General features: G+C 32.2%; 2 protein-coding genes across 2 annotated transcripts in view; both read left to right on the top strand.

The window, feature by feature from the left end:
* LOC129738298 (muscle-specific protein 300 kDa-like) overlaps nt 1-1,392 on the top strand; it is a 52,591-nt gene extending 51,199 nt beyond the window's left edge. The window contains exon 4 of the mRNA XM_055729480.1: nt 1,367-1,392. Coding sequence (XP_055585455.1) covers nt 1,367-1,392 — 26 coding nt within the window. The remainder of the gene's footprint in view (nt 1-1,366) is intronic.
* A 9,124-nt stretch (nt 1,393-10,516) lies between these two features.
* LOC129744113 (filamin-A) overlaps nt 10,517-18,829 on the top strand; it is a 108,365-nt gene continuing 100,052 nt past the window's right edge. Inside the window, exons 1-2 of the mRNA XM_055736512.1 lie at nt 10,517-10,752; nt 10,818-11,085. The gene's annotated coding sequence lies outside the window, so the exon portion shown is untranslated. The remainder of the gene's footprint in view (nt 10,753-10,817; nt 11,086-18,829) is intronic.

Raw genomic sequence — 18,829 nt, 5'->3', positions numbered from 1 at the left:
TAATGAAGAGTTGAAGAAATCGCTGAAAATTTCAAGCGAGTTGAGAGGACAGCATGAAATCGAGAGGCGAGTTGAGAAAACAGCCTGAACAAAGCAATAAAAGTTTCAAGCGAGTTGAGATGACAGCTTGGAATCGAAAGGCAAGATGAGAGGACAGCCTGAACAAATAAAAAAAAATTCAAGCGAGTTGAGAAGTAAGCCTGAAATTGATAGGCGAGTTGAGAGGACAGCCTGAATAAGTTAATAAAAATTTCAAGTGAGTCCTGAAATTGAAAGGCGAATTCAGCGGACAGCTTGACATCAAAAGGGGAGTTGAGAGAACAGCCTGAACATATTTATGATAATTTAAGCGAGTTGATAGTACAGCTAGAATTTTAAAGGTGAGTTGAGAGGACAGCCTGAACAAATAAAAATTTCAAGCGAGTTGAGAGGACAGCTTGAAATTGAGTGGCGAGTTGGAGAACAGCCTGAACAAATTCATAAAAATTTCAAGCGAATTGAGATGACAGCCTGAAAATGAAGTCGAGCTGAGAGGACAGCTTGGAGTGGAAAGGCGCATATGGAGAACAGCTTGAAATTGAAAGGCGAGTTGGCTGCCTGAAATTGAAATCGACAGAAATTTCAAGCTAATTGGACAGTTTGGAATTTGAAGGCGAGTTGAGAAGACAGCCTGAACAAATCGATTAATTTCAAGCGAGAGAACAGCTTAAATTTGAAGGCGAGTAGAAAGGACAGCCTGAACAAAGCAATAAAAATTTCAAGCGAGTTGAAAGAACAGCTTTGAATTGAAAGGCGAGTTGAGGGGACAGCCGGAAGAATTCGATTAAAATTTCTATCGAATTGAGAGGACAGCTTGGAATTTGAAAGGCGAGTTGAAAGGACAGCCTTAAGGAATTATTATAAATTCCGAGCAAGTTTCAAGAATAGCTAGAGAATTTAAAGGCAAGTTGAAAGAACAGCTTAAACGTATTGATAAAAAAATTTCATGCATGTCGAGAGGACAGCTTGTAATTCAAAGAAATTGTTGAAAAGACAATTTAAGTATTTCATCTCATTGAAATTAGACCAAGTTGGAAGGACAGCTTGAGATAAGAACGAATTTTAAACTCATCAGAAACGGGACTCTCATCAGGTCACACCGAGTCAGCCATTCTTTTAAACGAAATTACAAAAATTGTTAGATATTCAACTGAAGCAATACTAAAGCTTCGATCAAAGTTTACTTGGGTATAATAAGACTTAGCAGTTTTCTAAGTTTTATGTTTTTGTCTGACAAAAACAAAGAAAACAGACCTGTGTGATAGATCACAAAGTTGTGGAACAACTTCCTGAGAGAAACACCTATCTCTGACAACCCTATCCCTAGATGTTGATGGCCCCCGTGCCAAGTAATGCAACAGGTTACCGCCTTGGTCCGACCTCATTGCTCCGGCAAAATCTCTGATCACACCCACCGCCCGGCCAGTGCTCTGATCGAACTTGTCGTCATCCCAAAAAAAAGGCCAAGAGAGACCGATCCCGACCACACCAAAGAGGTCCCGCCGCCGGCGCATTTCGGATCACAATTTCATCCGGAGTAGTCGCATATTGGCAGGCAAGCAAACATACATATTTCCAACGACGAGGAGCTGCTCTTCCAATTAAAAATCTCTAGCTCTATGAGACTTTTCCTTCTGGGAACGTTCTGTGACTGTGTTGGACTTTTTTCTTGAGAAGAGACACTTAAAGTTTTGAAAGCCAAGCGGTGTTTTGGAGAACTTCCCCGGAACCTCGAAGTGTAGGTGTGTATCGTTAGATCGTTCGTTTTCCTACAATCCAGCAGTGCTTCAGTTCGTGGTCAAGTGGATCATCAATCATCGGATCCACCACCTTTTTCCGCCGGCAATTAATTTATCCGGCGAAAGTGAAAGTGAATGAGTGAGTGAGTGCTGCATCCGATTAGGGACATGATTTACACCTCGTCGCCGCTGGCCGGCTGCTAGGGGGGTGTCGCGAGACCGACAAATAGTGCACGCTTCCAGCGGAAGTTCGAAAACTAGTTGGGCCATTAATTTAATCCGCTAGACACGCTCAGATGTATCCTCTTATGTCGGTTTGACGTTGCCGTTTGCCACGATTCCAGTTTGTCTTCATTTATCTAAGTCTCCATTAGAAGTTGTTGGAGAAATATCTTTTTCTTGGAAAGTGTTGCAGTTGTAAACATTTATGAAAATCGCAATTGTCGATTCATATTAAAAAAATGCTTCTTTCGGGTGCAGAAACTCGAACGCAGTAGGCGGTTTGTTTGACTCTACATTGCAACAGTTCAAACGAAACGCTATGGATACTTTGATTGACAGTGGCATCTGTCTGTGACACTTTTGCCATGCATACGTGTTGTTTGTCCGGAGAGAAAATTCTAAAGAACAACTTGAACACTTAAACATGTGTACTTAGTGTAAACCCCAGTTTTCGTCTATGTTTCAACGGTAGTTAATTCTCATCCGGTCCAGATTCGGTGACCCGAAATATTATTCGGAATTTTAATTTGACGCCACTAACTAAAATTGGTTTAACTCCTTTCAGTGCTTCCGACTGAACGGAGAACTAATTTTGCGAACAAGTTAAAACATATGTGGACACTCTCTGGAGCCACCATTAAAATTCCTTCAAACTAAAGTACCACCAACTTTATGGCGGCAATGCTCTCGATCGTGAACGTATTTTATGGCTCTATCATCAGTCAAAAACTTTGGCGTGTCCTCATTTGAATTCAGCAGACACTTGCGAAATGGCATATTCTGTCATCAGAAACCACTTGAAGAAGGTACAAACAGATCCGGGACCTGCAGCTCGCCTAAATCATTCGGCTAATCGGAGTGAGATATACGTATAGGACGTGGCTGCGGCACGGATCGACAAGCATACAGTTAATTAAAATTTTTCGTCATCGGGACCTCGGCAGCATGCATAAGTGAATGTGGAATTCCTGTGATTTTCACGCATCAATGGGCAGCCAAACCAAACGCACCAAATCAGCCAAGCAGAACGCACACAAATCACAAATAATTCTTCACGCATTTGTATCATTATGATCGGCGCGAGAAATAATTCACACTTTAACTAGTTTTGCCTGGGGTGGTTCAAAGCAATTCAGTTCATTGAAAAAAATGTTCAACGAATTTTGACAAAAATAAAAAAAAATACAAAAATTACTAATATTCAAGAAAATACAAAAGTGACCAAAATACTTAAAACAATTATTGAAAAATACGACAAAAATTAAAAAAAAAATAGATAGATAATAATTACAAAAATAACAAAAATTACAAAATTGACAGCAATGACAAAAATGAAAAGAATTCCAGAAATGACAAAAAACACAAAAATGACAGAACCTACAAATATAATAATGATAACAAAAACTACAAAAATGACAAAAAATAATAACAAAAATGACAAAAATGACAACCATGAAAAAAAATACAAAAAGTTCAGAAATAACAAAAATTTAAAAAATGACAAAAATTACAAAATTTTAAGAATTGAAATAAAAACCAAAATGACAAAAATGACAAAAATGATAACAATGACAAAAATGACAAAAATGACAAAAATGACAAAAATGACAAAAATGACAAAAATGACAAAAATGACAAAAATGACAAAAATGACAAAAATGACAAAAATGACAAAAATGACAAAAATGACAAAAATGACAAAAATGACAAAATTGACAAAAATGACAAAAATGACAAAAATGACAAAAATGACAAAAATGACAAAAATGACAAAAATGACAAAAATGACAAAAATGACAAAAATGACAAAAATGACAAAAATGACAAAAATGACAAAAATGACAAAAATGACAAAAATGACAAAAATGACAAAAATGACAAAAATGACAAAAATGACAAAAATGACAAAAAAGACAAAAATGACAAAAATGACAAAAATGACAAAAATGACAAAAATGACCAAAATGACAAAAATGACAAAAATGACAAAAATGACAAAAATGACAAAAATGACAAAAATGACAAAAATGACAAAAATGACAAAAATGACAAAAATGACAAAAATGACAAAAATGACAAAAATGACAAAAATGACAAAAATGACAAAAATGACAAAAATGACAAAAATGACAAAAATGACAAAAATGACAAAAATGACAAAAATTACAAAAATTACAAAAATTACAAAAATTACAAAAATTACAAAAATTACAAAAATCACAAAAATTACAAAAATTACAAAAATTACAAAAATTACAAAAATTACAAAAATTACAAAAATTACAAAAATTACAAAAATTACAAAAATTACAAAAATTACAAAAATTACAAAAATTACAAAAATTACAAAAATTACAAAAATTACAAAAATTACAAAAATTACAAAAATTACAAAAATTACAAAAATTACAAAAATTACAAAAATGACAAAAATGACAAAAATGACAAAAATGACAAAAATGACAAAAATTACAAAAATTACAAAAATGGCAAAAATGGCAAAAATTACAAAAATTACAAAAATTACAAAAATTACAAAAATTACAAAAATTACAAAAATTACAAAAATTACAAAAATTACAAAAATTACAAAAATTACAAAAATGACAAAAATGACAAAAATGACAAAAATGACAAAAATGACAAAAATGACAAAAATGACAAAAATGACAAAAATGACAAAAATGACAAAAATGACAAAAATGACAAAAATGACAAAAATGACAAAAATGACAAAAATGACAAAAATGACAAAAATGACAAAAATGACAAAAATGACAAAAATGACAAAAATGACAAAAATGACAAAAATGACAAAAATGACAAAAATGACAAAAATGACAAAAATGACAAAAATGACAAAAATGACAAAAATGACAAAAATGACAAAAATGACAAAAATGACAAAAATGACAAAAATGACAAAAATGACAAAAATGACAAAAATGACAAAAATGACAGAAATGACAAAAATGACAAAAATGACAAAAATGACAAAAATGACAAAAAATGACATAAATGACAAAAATGCCAGAATCACAAAATTACAAAAATGACAAAAATTAAAAAAATGACAAATATGAAAAAAATGACAAAAATGACAAAAATGACAAAAATGACACAAATGACAAAAATGACAAAAATGACAAAAATGACAAAAATGACAAAAATGACAAAAATGACAAAAATGACAAAAATGACAAAAATGACAAAAATGACAAAAATGACAAAAATGACAAAAATGACAAAAATTACAAAAATTACAAAAATGACAAAAATGACAAAAATGACAAAAATGACAAAAATGACAAAAATGACAAAAATGACAAAAATGACAAAAATGACAAAAATGACAAAAATGACAAAAATGACAAAAATAACAAAAATGACAAAAATCACAAAAATCACAAAAATGACAAAAATGACAAAAATGACAAAAATGACAAAAATGACAAAAATGACAAAAATGACAAAAATGACAAAAATGACAAAAATGACAAAAATGACAAAAATGACAAAAATGACAACAATGACATAAAATGACAAAAATGACAAAAATGACAAACATGACAAAAATGACAAAAATGACAAAAATGACAAAAATGACAAAAATGACAAAAATAACAAAAATGACAAAAATGACAAAAATGACAAAAATGACAAAAATGACAAAAATGACAAAAATGACAAAAATGACAAAAATGACAAAAATGACAAAAATGACAAAAATGACAAAAATGACAAAAATGACAAAAATGACAAAAATGACAAAAATGACAAAAATGACAAAAATGACAAAAATGACAAAAACGACAAAAACGACAAAAACGACAAAAATGACAAAAATGACAAAATTGACAAAAATGACAAAAGTGACAAAAATGACAAAAATGACAAAAATGACAAAAATGACAAAAATGACAAAAATGACAAAAATGACAAAAATGACAAAAATGACAAAAATGACAAAAATCACAAAAATGACAAAAATCACAAAAATGACAAAAATAACAAAAATGACAAAAATGACAAAAATGACAAAAATGACAAAAATGACAAAAATGACAAAAATGACAAAAATGATAAAAAAGACAAAAATGATAGAAGTGATAAAATTAACAAAAATGAAAATAATGAAAATAATTACAAAAATGACAAAAATGACTAAAGTGACAAAAATTACAAATTCTTCAATTTTGATCATCCCTAGCTGAAAACCATCCGGACGAAGCAAAATGGAACATGACCAATGTCGTTCTCCGCGCTAAATTCCTGTTGTTAGTCGGCCTGCCCTGGCACCACGTTGTTCTAGATGCCGACCTAGTTTTATACGCGCCGATTCGGTTTACCCAGGAATGGCTCCATCATCAATCAAGCAATGACGCCCACATTGGATTGCATAGTTTTGCAGCACAACGTGCAGCCGGGAAATCCGTCAAACGAGGGACTTCTATCGCATTATTTTCGCAATTCGGTGCATGGTCTAAGAATTTTTAGACAGTATGAAGTTGAGGTTATGTTCAAGTTGGTTTTTAGGTCGAGGTGTTTCCAAGTACACGAGAATTCCAAGTATCAAACTTGTAATATTTATTCATTTATTAACTTATTTTACTACAACTTTGCTTGTCTTGATTAGAATAATCATTTTTTAAGTTGGTTTATCAATTTTACACAGTCCGATAAAAAAAGATATCTTCCAAAATTACGTTTCAATCTTTTATGCTTTAAAACATCAGCATAAAATGAATTATTTTCCAAATAATACTGAGTCGTTCGGTAAAATTTTGAAAATGAAAGTAAATTTAAAGAGAAGAACTGAATACTTAGCTTTGCATTCTCGACAATTCGAAACTCAAACATCCTTGGACTCGTATTTTCCATGTGCCTCCTGCCGATTGAACAGCAGCTGTTCTTGCAGATAGCTTCATCATCATCCCGCTTGCCGTCTTCGAATAAATCAAGACTTTCCAATCCTCCGGAACCCTGAATCCTAGGGGAAAAACTGCTTTTCGAGGAAACTTCCATTGGTAAATTGTGTAGCGATCAATAACAATTAAAAAAACACCTGATAAGACTTTATGTGAAGCAATTGGAAACGATGGTTCGATGAATCATCGAATTTCCAACTAAAATTTCAATTTTTTACAAGTTTGAATTTGGCAGATGGAAAAAACACGTCTGTCTAGGCACACGCCTACTTTACTTCCCTATAGATCAATGACTGACTTAGTTTTGTTTGTTTTGTCATTTTGTTGCACAAAATCTAAAACGTTGCCATAGAGGATTATTTTATTTCATTTTTCTTGCTGTGTTGCTCAATTCAATTTCTATATAGTTTTTTTTTTTATATAAAAATTTTATTTATTTCTTTATAAAACAATTTTTTTTGGATTTTTCAATTAATCTTCATCTTAGTTTTTCATACCGTTCTTACCCAAAATTTTGCTTATTTTCCTCAATATTTTTAATGTTTATTCTGCATCCCATTTTCAGCGAAAACTTTCAAATCTGTACTTACCTTACCTAAAAATTCTGCAAAAAAAGATGGATGAGTTTTGAACCGAATCGAAACTTTTAAGAGCTCAGGGTTTGAGAAATTAAAAATAACCCCAAATCGACTCAGTCTAATGTAATAAGCAATAAATAACAATTATTTTATACCTTTTTTTCAATTATGTAAAATGATCCCGAAAATGACCATGTTTTTTTTTCAATATTCCAACACCGGCTCTGGAGTGGCAGCTTTGAACACGAGATTTGATTAGCATCTTTCATGAAATATCTACCTCTCCATTAAAAACTCACCCTTGAATTGATGTCTGGTTGCTAGAATATTGAGCAAAATAAAAATAATTGTATTTATCTAACCAAAATTCGTAAAATGCAATTTCACCTTCCTTCACCATGCAAAAACAAACAGGCTCCAATTTGACAACTCGATTGCTGATTTTCCAGCAAACTAGACCAATTGCTGGAAAGTTCAGCAATTAGAAAACTGATTGGTTGTTTCCATCATAAATTTGGATTGCAATTTTTTTCCTGGAAATCGAATGAAAATCTTAGTGTGAAGACAACATCATCGAATCGTTAGATATCCCAGGAAATGTCCGGTTTCAACCTCTGAAAATGATCTTCGCACATCAGAGTAACAAACGACCCAAACCGCGGCTCTTAGATTCAACTTTTGAGTCTTTGACGTTATAAACAAAAACAAAACAGGAAAAACGTTCAAAGTTTAAAAACAACCCCAACAAATAAGACACACGTCAAAAGACAACATGTTTATACTTTTACTTCTCATCGGCTGGGAAGGACCAACCATCACAACACAACTGCCTGCCTACTCAGTTTTCCTCTGCTTGGGGAATTGAGCAACCAAATTTTATGTTTTTGATCTTCTTCTAAAGGTCCACTTTGCCACTTTTATTTTGGACTTTTGATATAAAGAAATAGAGCGCTTGCTTCCATAGTGACGATCTAATTTGAGTTTGTTTGATTTTAAGCTGAGAACTGGATTCCAGAGATCAAAAATATGACATGATTGTTTCAATTTCGGAACTTCTAGAATTTTGAATACCTTTCCTTTTTTTTAGTTCTTGAACGCAGCGTCTTAACAACTTCATGACAGGTGCTTTGCCTATGTGATGTTCCGATTCGTTATAAAAAAAATGGAAGACCTCCATTCTAAGAGACGCAAAAACAAATCCCCCAATTGGCTATTTTTTTCTGCTGGCTCGTGTTGAAGATTTATTTTCGTAACCGATCCGTGTTGGGGTTGTTTCCCTTTTTTTTTCTCTCCAAAGCCGACTGTGACACCGAACATATTCGTGAAAAATTGATGTTTTCTCTTATTTTTTTTCTCTCTTAACTTGGGGAAAACGCCTGAATGTAGATACAAATTTTGATTTCGTTACCTTTTCGAGTTTGTCGACAGGCAATTGACACATGTCAGTCAATCTGCTGGCAGATGTCGACATATCCATATGATTGGGGGAGATGTGACGGTCGCATCTAAGTAGGAAAACGGACACCATCCACTTTTGATTGATCCAGGTGATCCGTCTGCATTGAAGTAGGAACAAATCAATCTGTCCCATCTGTCTTTCTTTTCTCTGGCCGTGCCGCACTTCAACGACACACAGTGTTCTTTCTCATGAAAGTGACTTTCAGTAGCTCGGTAAATGTTAACATGTGCATGACATCTCTCTTGAAATGGCGCCAACCAAGCTAGACGAACTAATCTGCTAATTAATTCGGTAATTGTCACCATTTTCTGCAAGTTAAATTTAACAGCGATGGATTAAAGAGAGCGCGTGCCATTTTCTGATGAACACACACAATTGCCACTTAATGCGGCGCATTGTATGCCGTGCTAATTAGAGCGTCACAGTTGACAGAAGAGCCGACATTTGGATTCAGTTTTGGTTTCTTAGCTCTAAAGAGTTAACCTTCTTCTCTTCCAACACTGGCTTTCATTGTGCAAGGATATAGAAAAGAAAGACAAATGAAAAACTAAAGAAGCACGTCTGCTATGAATTTTATTAGATTTCAGATTCAAATTTCAGATTCAGATTTCAGATTCAGATTTCAGATTCAGATTTCAGATTCAGATTTAAGATTCAGATTTCAGATTCAGATTTCAGATTCAGATTTCAGATTCAGATTTCAGATTCAGATTTCAGATTCAGATTTCAGATTCAGATTTCAGATTCAGATTTCAGATTCAGATTTCAGATTCAGATTTCAGATTCAGATTTCAGATTCAGATTTCAGATTCAGTTTTCAGATTCAGATTTCAGATTCAGATTTCAGATTCAGATTTCAGATTCAGATTTCAGATTCAGATTTCAGATTCAGATTTCAGATTCAGATTTCAGATTCAGATTTCAGATTCAGATTTCAGATTCAGATTTCAGATTCAGATTTCAGATTCAGATTTCAGATTCAGATTTCAGATTCAGATTTCAGATTCAGATTTCAGATTCAGATTTCAGATTCAGATTTCAGATTCAGATTTCAGATTCATAATTAGATTCAGATTTCAGATTCAGATTTCAGATTCATAATTAGATTATGCTTTGAATTTTAATTTCAGATTAAAGATTTCAATTTAAATCTCAGCATCAGATTTGTGATTCCGGTTTTCAAATGACCTTTTTAATCATGATTCGAGATTTCCGGTTTCTGATTCACATCTCAAACACCAACTGTGGACAAAAAAAAATTGCTCCAAATTGCTTTCCAATAACCATAAAACGGATTTGGATCACTCCTCGTTTGACGATGGAAATCATTCGATTCGATGCTGCTACGGTGCTTTACACTTGCGTGAAGTGGAAAATCGCAACACCCACTCGAAAGTTTCGATTCCAAAAACTGACGCTCTCGAACGCGATATTTGGTGGTTTGAAAAACAATTTCCCCCCTCGAAAAAAAATAATTGTATAACGAATATGCAATATGCATGAATGTTAAACAGCTCCACTCAACTTCCGATTTCTGTTTACAATTTCAGGCCGTTGAAAGCGTCACTAGCAGCGACATCCAGGGGCAGCAGCTACAACATCAGCAGGAACAGAACCAACAAATCAGCAGTAGTACTAGCTCGACTGTCACTTCGAAAACATCATCCGCCGGCATTTCCGAAAACCAGCAAATTTATCAGCACCAGGAATCGTACGTTTCGGAACAGGTTTCTTCGGTGTCCAAATCGAAACAGTTCCACCACAAAACATCCAGCGAGGAGTTCTTGGTAAGTTGATTTTGAATATAATTCGGATCCCACTCGATAATCTAGTACCGCGATTTCATTTTCAGATTCGGGAACGCCAAGTGAACGGCAACCACGAAAACGGTTTGACGAACGGTAATCACCATCAGAATCACAAGCAGCACCAGGTGCTGAACGGAAACGGATATAGCGGCAGCAGCAGCAGTGTTGTCGACAGTTCGGCGGAAATAGTGTCAGAAAGTGTCACAAGTACTAGTGCCTCTAGTACTACCGCCGCAAGCAGCAGCAATAAACAGCTTCGGGACTTTAAGCTCGAACGGTTACACTTGCCTCAAACCGGAGGAACGGTTACTGGTGAGTACACACTAATTTTTCTTTTCAAAGAATTTTATTCTAAGGCTAGATATTGAACCGTGATGGGTTGAACCAGGTGCGGTCCTATGGGGGGAGGGGGATTATCGGGGTGATCACCCCCTCCCACCCCCCCCCCCCCCCCCCTAAAGTTGCAAAAACCCGTTACACAGGGCTAGAAGTTGGTCACTTTTTAGCAACTTTGTCACTTTTTTCAGGCTGGTCACTCACGAGTTACTTTTTTTGAAATTTGGTCCCTAAAGTCACTATTTTTTATATAATTTCCTTACATCTGAGCTTATTTTTTTAAACTTTTTCTACTCATTTTAAAAACGTTATATTGTTTTACGACAAGTGGTACCGTAAACTGGGGGAACTTTGATCACTTTTTTCATTCATTTTTGAATAACTGTGGTTTTTACGTACCTCAACATCTTCAAAATTATTGTTATGGTGCCATTTAGCACAGAAGGCATAAACATTAATAAGAGTAATTTTTGTTAGGACTAAACTGATTTTTTCAAAGTTTTTTTTTTTCATAAACATTTATAACCAAAAGACGGACAATGTTGCTGCATACATCTAGGAGCAAAAATTATAAACATTTCTCATTTTAATGAATATGCAATTTCCTAGGTCCTCGCACTATTCCCATGTTATTTTTTTCTTAAATTTGAACCATTTGATAGGGTTTTAGCCATTTTTACTATACGGGCTATTTCATGAAAAATCACCTTATTTTTTTTTCAATATACAAAAATTTTCACCAAATGACCATAAAAATAACACCAAAACAAAACAAACTCTGAACCACATTCCCATCAACCAAAGGTTCGTGTCTTAACTGCTTAGTAAGTGATTAATACACTGGTTGTGATGGGGCGCTAGCATTCAAAAATTACTCCACGTGTTCTAATGACACGTAAAAAAATATATAGAAATTTTATTATCTACCAAGCATTTTTAGCCTGCTTCAATTTTTTTTGCGTGCAAAAGTATAAGTTGCTATGGTGTTCAATTTTTGTTATATTTTCCTCTAAGTGAAAAAAGGTCCCGATGGTTGAAATGTACAAGATTCATTGAGCTTTGAATTTGAGGAACAAAATTTGAAACTACATATGAAAATCAATTCTTCATATTTTAAAAAACTATTTCAATTAATAGGATATTAAAATTTAAAAAATTATTTCACAATATAATTGAATTAAAGTTTAACAGTTTTTAAGAATTAATTTATGCAAATGAATAAAAGTTATAGATTTAAAGACTTTCAAAGCGAAAATGTTCTTTATCTAATTGAGGAAAAAAAGTCGCAGTTCTCTAAAAATGGATCTTCTGGTGAACAATTTAGTCCAGACATTTAATTAGAGAAAATACTTTTTAGATCATAAAAAATTTCTTCAAATTTCCCCTTTGCATAAAATTTTCAAAAGATCATACACTCTTCTGCAATGAGAATGAAGTTGGTCCGATACATTGAAACAGTGCACTAAATCACATGGTAGGAAACATTCCATGCTTTCAATACACTTGGTTGTATTAAATGGAAGTTAAACTTGTAAAAAGTGACTCAATTGAATCGAAAATATCAGATATTTAATTTCTAAGTTCCCTTATCTCTAGACATTTTCGAATCATTTGAAAGATTGGTAGATATACATAGATTTCAAACCCTTTTTGAAGTTTTCGATAACTTTCAGTAATTTTTGTACCTTTTTAGAGGTATATTTTCTACAATATTCCAATAGGTGTTTCTTGGATCTGTTAATTTTTTAAAGAAATTGTCGTGTTAAATGATTTATGAATATTTGTTTAAAATTCCTTCCTTTTTGAACATCTTTTTTTTTCTAGTAAATTTTTCTAATGATTGGTATGTGAATCATGCAATAAAGTCTGAAGTGAATCTCTTTGGAAATGTTCCATTTTTGTAAGTAAATTCTCTTTGAGTTAGTTTTAAATTTAAAAAATTATATTCTACCATATTAGTCTCTTAAAATTATTTAGCCTTCTTGTGTTATTGTCATTCTAAGTCAATTTCTTCGCTAAGCTTCTTTAATCAATCTTCTGTCGACATTTTGTACTTTATCTTTTTTCAATCCTCTATCACTGTTTTGTCAATTGTTCATGAGGACCTCCAAATTTTTAATTTCATTACTCTTTTATGAAATGAAATTTCTATACATGTAAGTCTTCACTCAATTTCAAGTAAATTCTTTAAACTTTTCGTTAAACATGTGTTGGTTTTTTATTTGCATTTGTAGATCTCTCACATATAACAATTTTGTTGAAAATTTTTGTTCCTGTAAACTTATTTCGAATTGTTAACTTTTTTCAATATAGTTTTAGACTTTTTCAACTCTTTTAATGACATTGAAAAAATTCTGATGGTGTAACACTATAGAATGAATTTTCAAAATTTGTGGGTTTTTTTTTCAAAGAAAATGGATAAACTCGAAGTTCTTTTCGGGCTTAGTTGTCTTTACAGTACGATCTTTTGGTTCCCTCCTATTGTTTCTTTAGAACTTTAGAATTCTGCGGTCGCAATTCTTAAATTATTTAAGCTCATTTAAAATGTTCCTCTTTTGTCCAACATATTGCTTTTCTACAAGGGTGGACAAGAGCCTTCCGAAAAACGTTTTTCATTTAACAAAATAGTCTTTAAAGCGTTTGGTTTTAGTTTTTAATGTTATTTTTTAGTTTGTTTTCGTCTTGATCTGGTCACTCATTTCACCCTAATTTTACTTCAAAGCAACTATTTTGCCCTACTTTTTTACCGCATGGTCGCTTCTAGCCCTGGTTACAAGATATCCGCAAATGCTCGAAATTGTATAGAAACCTAAAACTTTTCCTAATAGATGTGCTTTTAAATTTTCAAAATTGTGGAAATGTTCATTCTGCAAAAAAGTTTATCTATCACTTAAAGGGTCAAGATTGAAAAAATAGTTACTTAGAGTGTTGACTTTGAATTTTCTGACCATTTATCTACTATACATTTGAGCTAGTTAATGAAATGTAGGCACAACTTTTTGATTTGTCATTTATTTCCTTCATATGTCTGAATTTACATGAGCAAATGGTAATAATCTTTTTAATTGCTTCAAATTCTGAGCTTCGAAATTCTTCATATTATTTTTTTTTATAGAAATATTTTTTTGCTGACGTCATACATTTATTGCCTTCACCTTGCAGTTTCTTTTTTATTCTCGCTGATAGAAAAAACTTAAAGAATCCTTAAACTATATTCCTACGGAATAATATGATTTGCAATTTACTTTATTTTCAGAATATTTACCATATGGTACCATGTTTAATGGATTAACTGATATTGTTCGTTCTAAGAAGTGACCAATGTGAGAGATTTTTTTTCCAGTAGGCACTTAAGAAACGTATGACTTCAAATGACAGTCTAACTTTCGAATCTTTCTTTTTAACAAAGTCACCAATATTTCACAAAACAAATTCAATCTAAATATGCAAAAAGTGTTGATGCTGCATGAAATCTTTTTTTAATGAAGTTTCGGGCAACCGAAGGTTCTTCATAAGAATTTTTTTTGTATTCCAAAATATTTTCAAAATCCAAGGAAAATCATCAATTTAGAATCAGGAAAAATATTCTAATAAAAATTTACTTTCAAAATAGAAAGTTTATACGTATCCGAAATTGAAGTATAAATTAGAATTTTAAATATTTTATTTTTTCTTTTGTTTTTTTTTTTTTGGTTTATGAAGACCTTTTCAACTTTACAAAGTTACATCAGATGTCTAAAGAGTAAAGCTGAATTCATTCCGAAATCTATTTCAGAAATTCATGATAAGATTGCAAAATATGAATTGAAGTTCTGAAACACAGTAAAGATTCTCTTGCACGAATTTATTTCAAATATGAATTATGAAACTTCAAGTTAACCTATATTAAATATGAAATTCGAAATAATTATTTAAAAATTTTTAGTCTCAGAATGGAATCGCCGCTTTTTCAACAATAAAAATTTAAATTTTAGATCTAATTTAATTTAATTCTGTTTAAAATCTATCACATCAACAGTCATATTATGGATGACCGTGAATAAAAATGCAAGTACTGTCAAACAGAAATCGAATATAAAATAATTTCTAATTTCAAGTTGATGGGTTAAAACACAACAGATTCCAGCAATCATAAATTCAAATGAAATGTATGTTTGTAACTTTAGCGTACTCTTTGAGTTTTTGAAGGATTAAAAAGTATTTATAAAAGCTGTTTCAATATGAAGGAATTTGTATTTTGCGATAGAGATTTAAATTCATATCTAGATCTCAAAATCTTTATTCACAATTAAATATAACACTAGGAAACAAAGTTCACATTTTCCGAAGTGTGAAGAATTTGAAAACTGATTTCGACTTTTAAGGAACACTGAATACAAATTTGTGTTTTTCTATCAGCTTTTGTTTCCAGTATAAATTTTGAAAATACAAGGACAAAAATCACTGACATCCATGAACTTTTCAGCAAGAGTGTAAAATTTCAAAAAGATTTAGAAAATAAAGTTTTTAACTTAATGATCAACTTTGCTGAAGACTGTGGTTAGTTTACGGTGAGTTCTGGGCAAAAAATAACAAAAGTTTTGAAAACGTTTTAAACCAAAATCAATCTTGAATATTTTTTAATGCACAAGCGAAGATGCTTTTCAGCCTTCACCAACGTTGTGAAATAGATAGAAAAATTCAGTGCCAAATACTAAACAAACTTCCGTTTGTGATGTTAGAAATAGTTATTATGTTATCTCTTCAATTTTCAGAAAGATAATGGTAAATTTAACTTTCAATTCGCTGTATCTTCGAATCCAGATTATCCAGACAAAATCTGTATCGTTTTTTTCCGGGAATTCGATACTTTGTGGTATTCTTCCCTATAATCTGTATCGTTGAATGAATAAAAGATAATAAATAGATTCAAAATAAATTTTTTGTTGTTCATGGAGGTTGATCGATTCAACTCTTAACTGATTAGTTTTTAAAATAACTCATCGCCACAAAAATAGAAGTGATAAACAGTATCTGACAAAAAAAACCGAATTTAAAACGCAATTTTTTTTTTCAGAAAGTTTAATTTTGCCCTTGTGAATTGATACTATTCCGTTATCAGTCGACTATTTTTTCGGCTACAAGGCAATCTATCAAGCTATTCGGAAGATCTTATAGTGATTTTTGACTAACGCTGCTTTGAAAGTTTTGCTATTTCGATTGCAGTTCATTAAGACCCTCACTAAAGAATAGTATTAACTATAAGAATTAATCTTTCATTTCATGATTTTTATTATAATTTAAAGTAATTTAAAATAATTGGAATAATGTGTATGTACCTTCATGAAAAAAACACTTTCTTCATAATTTATTTGTTGTACATTTGTAACGATTTCATTCGTTTCAGTACAATGAAAATTGAAAATTGTGTATGATAACTTGAAATTCAAGAGCAAATTAATTTAAATTAATTTCCAGAAACTTCATACTTCAGAAACTGATTTTGATAATCTGATTTTCAACTAAATTTATATTTAGAGTGTTAATTTTTTATACGATACAATACGAAATTTCCAAATCACGATTCAGTAAAATACCCCAATGAAAAATATAATAACTGTTAGTTATGTTTGTTAATGAGTTTATTGGCCACATCTGTGAAAAGTGAAATATTTCAAATAAATAATACAAAATCAGAGTTGTTCAATCAGTTTTAAATTCATAGCAATAATAAACGAACACGCATATAAAATGTTTCCTTTTTCAAACGTATAGTTGCAAAATGAGAATCATTAAAATTTGTTTTGAACCCAGCGCTGATATTCAGTAGTCTCGAAACAAGGAAGATAACTTGAAGAATTTTATTCTACATTTTGTATTATTGTATATTATTTTCATTAGTACAATGACATTTATATCGAGAAATTCTTTAAAGAGCTTTTTAAGTGACAATTTTAAACTATTAGATATACAAACTACGACAATTTTCTTTTCATCAACATTTTTTCGCAGTGAATATTATACATTTGCTGGTTGTTGTACTAAAAAAAGGATGTAAACGTTGTGTAGAAGGATATTGAAAAGAGTACCTATAAATATGGAGAACTTATTACCCCCGCCACCCCTCGTCTTCCTTTCGCCCTTACAAAATGATCGTTTTCTCACCAGATATTATTTTTCTTTCATATTGACTGATTTTTGAAAACTTGGAAAATCTCCACAAAATTTGTTTTCTTTGCAATATAAATATCATTATATTAAAAACTGCAGGATAGAAGTCTTTGAGTAAGAATTTTTCCATCCAAACATGTGAATAATGTTCTGATATGTTTTTATGTTCAAATTAAGGCTGAATGATTTAAAGCCGTATTTCCTTCAAATCATTTCATTCACACGTCTGCGATTAAACATCAGTAAACTTTCAAAAATAATAATGAAAAATATGAAAATCGTTTTATTGTAGGGTAAACAAATTCTATGCTTTTGGAAGAGCTTTAAAATTATCACATTTAGTTTAACCCAAAAATTTCCTACATTTTTAGTAGGAATTACTTTAGGAAACTTAAAAAAAATAACAAATTTCCTGGTTTTGTGTCGAAATTATCCGTTTTTTCCACTTTCCTGGTGAAGGCATCCCGAATAGAAAAATACTGTTACCAAACAGTTACTACAATAGTAATACAATCATTTGGAACAGCGTAAAAAAACGTTCAGAAAACATTAACTGACATCGTAAAAAACATTCCACTTATTGTGAATTCCAAAACGACGGTCTGTTGAATATGGCGTTAAGTAATGTTACTGTTTAAAACTGTTAAGACGATTGTATGGAGGAACTGTTCTGCAAACAATTGAGATAACGTTATTCTTAAAGTTATTCTTAAAGTTCTCTTGTAACTGAACATTGGCTGTGAAAGTTCTGAAACGATTTAACAAAACGTACCTTCCGAAGGTATGCCTACGCTTATTTGTATTAACGTGAATGTGGCACGCACACATGTGCAGATTTTTACACAGGGTTTTCTGATCTTTTGACGAAAATATTTTTGTTTGAATTTAATTATTTATTAAATATTTATACATTCAGTTTACTCACAAAATCATCCATCAAGAATTGGATATCAGAGTTGTTGTCAGAGATCGACAACAACGATCCCATCCGGCCACAGGCACAGCGAATGGGTGCTTTCATTTTTTCTGCGCTACCGGAATACTTCCTTCCTTTCCTCTACCAGGAAAAGGTATTTCCGACACACGGGCGGGACGTTGGCGTAGCTGCTGGTCAGTAAATCCATCCATCGTTCGATGTTCCTTCCAGCGTAGTTTTGTTCCTCCCAGCATAACATTGCTCCTCCAGCTCCAGTTGCTAAAATAAAGGAAACCTTTTTCGTACATTCGAATAAATTCTAATGTTAATGAAATTTACCTTTTCGCTGGTGTCCCCCGGTGGGTCCAAAAAGTCTGTCCGTCCATCGGACCACAATCGAAGAGAAATGGGAGTTATTAAGCAAACACTAGCGACACCATGTCCTCCATAGAAGAGTTTCGATTAGTTAGGGAGCTTTTGGAAAGCTTTCGAAAACGGCCATACATTTGTCCTAACTCCAAAACGTCAAAAATTTACCTGGCATCGCGGATTGTTGCTGCTGGAACTTAAAGGTTGAACGAGTTGAACGCGAAAAACGAAACATCTTGTTTTTTTCGTATTCTTCTTCTATTTGAGTTGACAGCACTCGGCAGT

This window comes from Uranotaenia lowii, chromosome 1, assembly GCF_029784155.1.
Source record: "Uranotaenia lowii strain MFRU-FL chromosome 1, ASM2978415v1, whole genome shotgun sequence".
Classification (NCBI taxonomy): domain Eukaryota; kingdom Metazoa; phylum Arthropoda; class Insecta; order Diptera; family Culicidae; genus Uranotaenia; species Uranotaenia lowii.
The sequence above is the reverse complement of the archived record's forward strand: the minus strand, read 5'-3'. Positions and strand labels throughout refer to the sequence as shown.